The sequence below is a fragment of the Nanorana parkeri genome, unplaced genomic scaffold (genome assembly GCF_000935625.1).
Source record: "Nanorana parkeri isolate BGI_ZX_2015 unplaced genomic scaffold, ASM93562v1 scaffold513, whole genome shotgun sequence".
NCBI lineage: Eukaryota > Metazoa > Chordata > Amphibia > Anura > Dicroglossidae > Nanorana > Nanorana parkeri.
This window is the reverse complement of record NW_017306781.1, coordinates 391,701-398,914: the sequence shown is the minus strand read 5'-3', so window position 1 is coordinate 398,914 and position 7,214 is coordinate 391,701. Positions and strand designations below refer to the sequence as shown.

At 43.6% G+C, this 7,214-nt stretch overlaps 1 protein-coding gene across 1 annotated transcript in view; it reads right to left on the bottom strand.

Moving 5' to 3' along the window:
* Positions 1-1,761: 1,761 nt before the first annotated feature.
* Positions 1,762-7,214, bottom strand: part of SORBS2 (sorbin and SH3 domain containing 2) — a 153,780-nt gene continuing 148,327 nt past the window's right edge. Inside the window, exons 23-25 of the mRNA XM_018561296.1 lie at positions 6,163-6,209; positions 4,897-5,003; positions 1,762-2,450 (exon numbers count right to left, since the gene is read on the bottom strand). Of these exons, the coding sequence (XP_018416798.1) occupies positions 2,389-2,450; positions 4,897-5,003; positions 6,163-6,209 (216 nt within the window). The 3' untranslated portion in view covers positions 1,762-2,388. The remainder of the gene's footprint in view (positions 2,451-4,896; positions 5,004-6,162; positions 6,210-7,214) is intronic.

Sequence of the window (7,214 nt, the reverse complement as noted above, 5' to 3'; positions counted from 1 at the left end):
TGCAAAAAAACGATGATGGTATGCAAAGTGCTGCAACCCATAGTGGCCAGTCAAAATTCATGTGTCTTTGAAGAAACCTGATTGGCCGTTTCAACATTGTCTACATCAGCTTTGTTTTCTTTATTGATTGAGCCAGTTTTGTCTACAAAGATATGTTTCATATGAAGTCCTTTTTGGTCAATGGCAATATTTTCTCACATGAGAAACAGCCGGCACATACAGCTCCGTGTTGCGTGCACGGCCATATCCAGCAGCTCCCAGGAAGGACAGGTGCTGCGTGTGATTAGTACGCAGCCCCTGTCCTTCTCTATGGGAATACGCAGCCATACACTGCCCTACGCTGACCTCAATTGCAGGTCTGTACGGGTGCAGGTGTCCCGGCACGGACGCAGACAGGATCGGTGAGCATAGGGCAGCATACGGCCATGTATTCCCATAGAGAAGGACAGGGGCTGCATACTAATCACACGCAGCCCCTGTTCTTCCCGGGAGCTGCCCGATACGGCCGTGCACGCAGCACGGAGCTGTATATGCCGGCCTTTTCTCGTGTGAATGAGACCTAAATGACTATGACTTAAGGTGCCCATACACCTTACGACCATCGCAAGACTCTAGTCTTGCGATGGTCGTAAGCTTATTGAAAGCTCGTACGATCTGCCCATCTTGGACGGGCAGATCGTACTTGCGATCATCGAAAGCCCACCCCACTGAGGGGCGGGCTTCCGATGACCGCAGTGAGGTGCAGGCTTACGATTACTGCAAACGGGCAGTGTGCGCGTGCGCACACCGGCCCGTTCGGCAGTTGTCGAACAAGCAGGCCACTAACCCGCCGAGAATCGTACGATTCCCGGCGGGTTTTCAAGCCTGCTTGTTCGACGGAAGACGTGCGACCGTACAGTAGAAACAGTCGCACGCCTTCCATACACTGTACGATTCTCGTACGATCGCGGGATTTCCCGCGATTCTCGTACGAGAATCGTACAGTGTATGGGCACCTAGAATGATGTTCTGCTAAAAATGAAAAGTCTTGAGTAACTTTGTCAGACTGGTCTGCTTTACATGCTGCTATAGTTTGCCATTAAACAAAACAATAATGATAATTGGTCATAAAATACATCATGGTAAATAAGGTTGAATGATGCTAAAAAATGCATTTTTTGTTTTCTATGACTCTCATTGTATTCGTTTTTCTGACCTAAACTAAAAAAAAAAAGAAAAGCTGTATTCTGACCGCATTCTATAGGCAACACAAGCACTTCCACTTCTTAAACACTTTATTGACCTGTCAGTGCCAGCTGAAGGGGGTTTATAATCAGGTTTTATAAATTGGGTGTGAATTGACACAATATAGAAGTAGTTTATGGCTGACAGGTTGAGACTTGTGTTATACCAGCTTAAACAATCAGATAGTCCTGTGCATAAAGAATGACCAAAGTACAAAAGGTAGTATGGATATTTAAGGAATGCAGTGTCTTATGAGTGTAATGCCAACAGGCTTACCTCGGAGAACTATCATTGTCATTGCATTCTTTGGTACAATGAGTCACAATAGTATCCGTCATTTTTTGCATTTATCTTTAGGTTTGCAGTCCTGTTCAACAACCCAATGCATGCAGTTTGCACCAACCAATAGGACATTTGCTTTCTAATAACAGCATGTCATTGGTTGCCATCATTACATCAACGTTTGCACGTCATGAAACGCTTTCTACATTTCCTCCACTGTATAAAAGTAAAACATTCATATGCAACATAATGTTCTATTTACTTTTATTCTGTTTTGGAAAAGATTTATTTTGTAATGAAATCTTATTTATCATCAACAACTGTTTGCTCCCAGTTTAGGAAAAATGTCGTTTTATTCCAGAGGACCATTTTCATAATAGCATTTCCATCATTTTAACTGGGATTCTTTGACTGTGTACACCTGCCTCTCACAGGAAACATGTCACGTTTCCGATATCTAGAGAGACAAGGCCAGTGCTGATCTTTGTACCAGTGATAACTGTGACATCACACTTTATCCTTCAACCTCTTTTAGGTTTCTTTCATTCACATTGTTCATGTAACCAAACACACCAATGTGTTAATACCTCCTTTAGCTGGACTGTATTGCACTGCAATGCTAATTGAGTGAACCAACTTCAAAAAGCACACATACAGAGGCAGTGGGTGCCCTGATTATAATAATTTGGTGAATAATAATGATTGGTGCTAGAATATCATCAGTAGTGTAGAGAACAGGGCCGGACTGGCTCTAATACTGCTAGAAAACATTGGCGGGTGGCAGCAAGGATTACATATGAACTGGTTCTGGTCAGAAACAAGAAGCGTGCTTCCTAGCAAAGTCTTATAGATGTGTCAAGTGAGGCAACAGGCGTAACACCATCACAGCCTTTTCACATAGTTTCCAGGGAAAGTTCCAAAGAACTTTGTTCTTCTGGAGGTGCCTGAAAAGAGAAGGAAGTATGTCAGTGAACATTTATTCGTATTCCCATCAGACGGGTTGTAGTCATACTTTTTGTCTGGGCCCTCATATGATGTCTTTAGCTTATAATTGCGTCGTTATTTATTTTGCTTATAGAAAAGGTAATCGGAATATCCAAAAGTAATTTCACTCTAATATGATTTCTAAGCAACCCCTAGTGCTCTTGTCTCCGAACCAACAGAAAGCACCAGTGTTACTAAGGATGGTAGCTGTGATTACAAATATATACAATGCACACATTACAGGGTTTCAGTTCAATGAGTGTTCAGAAAGTACTAATATTGCCTGCCCTTCAATGTATCCGCCATGTGTCAAAGTATAACCGCTAATTGTTCATTATGTGGACAATTGGTTTTTGCTAGACACGAAATATACTCATATATAGCAAGGGTCGCAAACTCAATTCACTTGGGGGCCACTGGACACGTTTGTTTCTCCTATGTGGATAACATACGATTCAAGTGTTAATGTCTGCGTGTGTTTCTAATGTCAGTATATGCGTTTGTTTCTTTGTATGCAATATCAGTATATGTTTTTGTGATGCTTTGTGTGTATTGTCAGAATGAGTGATGTCAGTATGTGTGTTAATATTTCTGTGTGTGTCATATCAGTATGTATACATGTGTATATGTGTGCAGTGTCAGTATGTGTGTGTTTTTTCCCACAGGTTTTAGTTTTAATCATAGAGGACCGACAAATTCACACATTTATTCACACCCAGAAATGCACCCCACTACACCCCCAGAAATATGCACCCCCCTACACACACAGAAATATGCATCCCCCCACACAGAAATACGCACACCCCCATAAATATGCACTCCCTTACACCCACAGAAATATGTACACATTCCCACACACACAGAAATGCACCCCTCCCCACACACACCGAGAAATACACACACTAATATACACACAATAAGGCAGCATTCACACTCGGATGTTTAGGTGCGATTAGGGATTCCTGCATCAGGAACTTGCGTTTTCCTGCAGCAGGAATCCATAAACTGGCGTTTACATGCAGCAACTGTCACCTGTTCAAGTTAATGATCAGTAAACGCCTGCACGCCGCATGTAATGATATGTGATATGGTTACATGCAGTTAGGAATCAATCCTTATCCCTGGACACATCAACCGTGCATCCAGGGAGAGTGATTGTTTTCTAACTGTATGCAATCATATCGCATATCATTGTGGTGTGCCTAATACACAGAAATACAATCTCCCCTTTCCCCCTCAATAAATAATAAAAACACACACAATTATACAACACCCCCCCTCCCTGTGCTCAGTGAAGGATGTCAGAGCGCCGGCCAAAAGGATCTAAGTGCCAGCAGTGACAGGAGCAGCTATGCGGCCTGCATCCCACAGAGATGCAGACTGTGTAGCTGCTCCCGAAAGTCAGGTACGCGATCCGTTTGAGTTGGTACTTTGAGATCCCTGCTCTATAGTTGGCATACTACTTTATGCTTTTACTTCACATTAAAGTTTACATGTCTCATTGATTTCATTCATTTTCCTGTTCTGTAATTTATGAATCATTACTTGTATGAAATCTTTACTGTATGCGTTTAGTATGGGTGCTTCTAAGATACAGCCCCTGGTATGCAAAAAGAGGGGCACAGATATTGGTTAGAAATCTTAGAATGTTAGAAATCTTTCCTGCAATAGTACAATATGGTGGAACTTGTGACAGATTCATGTACATATCAAGGTGTGTGTGAATCTGTTGCAACTCTGACAAAACAGTCACAACTATCTCTCCTGCGAAGTGGGCGTGTTTTACAGGCAGGGAAGTTATTTGGAGAAGTTGGGAAAGTAATAAAAGGTATTAAATGTTAAGACCGAATTTGACATAAAAATGTCTCAAAGATGCAACACACTAATTACATGTGTGACACAGTCAGCACTTTACTCCAGCATGAAAGAGGTCCTATTTATCCTCACTTTCCTTATAACCAATTTGTTTATGAATTTGTGGCATCAGTAGCATCATCCAGTAAAAGTGTCTAATACTTGAATAAGTTGCACACATCAATACTAATATTGAAAACATTGCAGGGTTTGGTGCAAGACCTTTGCCTACATACACACTGCAAGAAGTGTGTTGCAAATGCCTTATGGAATCATCCCCAGTGCAGAGCATGCAGGAAATTCTGTTAAGAAAGCCCAGCATTAGATCTGCACTAGTTGATTCTGAAAGGAGGGGTGTTTGTGAGCAATGCAGTGTCACACACTGAGGTACCTCTCTCAGAACTAGTACTGCTTCCTGTTGCCAGCCAATGGCAGCTTCCAGTGTTAAACAGAAGCCTTAACAAGGACAGATAAACAGATTGACATATTCCCTTCAAGGCAAATTGAAATGTTTTCCGATTAGTAATTGGTAAAAAAAATAGAAAAACTTACCCACAAACCATCCATCATCACACTTTTCCATAACATCGATCACATCCCCCTCTCTGAGCTCCAGCTCATCTTCATTACGTGGAGTATAGTTATACAGGGACTGATATCTATGAGAAAGTACATGAAACAGATTACAACCCAATAGATATACACAGTTTATGCATTATTCTTTTCCCCAAGCTGGTGTTGCATTGTGCCCACATTGATAACTTCCTGTATAAATTCCTTTAACTGATGGTAACCACAAGGTTGAGGAACATCATTGTGATTCAGGTCAGGGACTCGCAGCTCCACTGATCAAAATCTCTTTCCAGTGTAATTAGGCACACCTCTAATAATTCAGAAATAAGTGACAGTCCTGCTATTTTTCCACAGTCAGGACCTTGGACAAAAGCTGTTGCTGCATTTCAACTGGAAGCACAGCAGGATAGCTCTGTATAGTGACCTGAAGCACTCTTATGAGAAATTATCTGTCTCCCTCCCGTCTTGGTATGCTGATGCCTTAAGAGTTCCCTTCACTGGAACTAAGGGGCCAAGCCTAACCACTGAAAAACGACCCCAGACCATAATCCCCCCTCCACCAAACTTTACACTTGGCACAATCCAGTCCAAGGCAAGTTCCATTCTCCTGGCAACTGCCAAACCCCGACACGCCAATCGGATTTCCAGACAGAGAAGCGTGATTCGTCACTCCAGAAAACACGTCTCCACTTGTCTAGAGTCCAGTGGCGGCATTCTTTACACCACTGCATCCGACGCTTTGCATTGCACTCGGTGATATAAGGCTTTCTGAACCAAAGAAGTGTTTATGTCCCACAGTGCTCATGAAAACTCTGGACATTTTCATTGAGAAGCAGAAGCACTAGTCTTGGGAAAGAGAAATGGCATTATCCTATATGGTCTAGTACATGTGCTACAATTTCATAGAATGCCAAAGCACATAAACATTACTGTGCTTCCTAACAGGTTGGTTGGTAAGTTTATCTGCATCTGAAGTCAATACCTCTACTGAAGAGACTGATGAGGAGAAAGGGGCAGAATACCACATTTCTTTTCGAAGACAACACTCTTCTACAGACCACAACAATTATTTGTGACATGGGTTGGAACCAAACAAGCTGAGTTTACTGGAAAGGATACTTTATATTCTTTTAACAGATGTGTTGTATATGTACACTAGCTGTAAACACTGTGTGTGAAAGCAATTCTAATTTGACAAATTAAAGATATTAGAAAAGAATATATTGAAAACAAAATTACACTTACAGTTCTCCCATAGTTGGGATGTTCTCATGATTGAACACTGCGCGCTGCTGGAGACATAAATCACTTTTTAGTATCATTTAAAGTGTCAATAAAAAATGTAAAAAACAAAAACACAGGTTAGTCATTGAACAAGATTAATCGCACCAGATTATTACACAAATGCAAGCAGAAGGTGATAACAATAGTTTCTGTGCTAGTGAATGTTTCTCCAATAAAAAAAAAAATATTTAGAATGTCCAACCTATACTGCTGTCACCAGGGGAGTATCCATTGCAAGGCAAACAAGCTGTTTGCCTTGGGCGGCACTTTCCAGGGGGCGGCAAAAAACACCCCCCCAAAACAGTGTGGCGAGCCGGGCTGCACAGTAACAGGCAGCCTCAGCTGCCTAATCAAGCAAACTAGGCGGCCACAAGGGCCAGCGAGAGGCTGCCTAATGATAGAGCTCCCGCTGGAGGAGGCAGGGCTGGGCTCAGCATCGCTGGTCCTGCGGAGGAGGCTGGGGCCCAGCAGCGGGCAGCCCGAGGCTAACGGCGAATGTCCTGGAGGCAGGCTGGGGAGCTGCAAGTAAGAGGAGTGCACGTGTGCAGGGAAAGGGACCCTGCAGAGCCCACCGTAGATTCTGCACAGCCCACCTGAGAGTATCAGGTGGGTTGTGTGGGTTCTATGGTGGGCTGTGCAGGATCTATGATAAGGTGTGCCAAGTCTCTGGTGGGCTCTGTGGGTTCTATGGTGGGCCCTGCAGGTTCTCAGACTGGCTCTGCAGGGTCTCAGGTTGGCTGTGCAGGATCTGTGGTGGGCTCTGCACGGTCTCAGGTTGGCTGTGCAGGATCTGTGGTGGGCTCTACAGGGTCTCAGGTTGGCTGTGCAGGATCTGTGGTGGGCCGTGTGGGGTCTCAGGTGGACTCTACAGGATCTATTGTTGGCTCTGCAGGGTCTCTGGTGGGCTGTGCAAGATCTGTGGTGGGCTCTGTAGGGTCTCAGGTTGGCTGTGCAGGACCTGTGGGGGGCTCTACAGGGTCTCAGGTGGGATTTGCAGCCTGAGACCCTGCAGA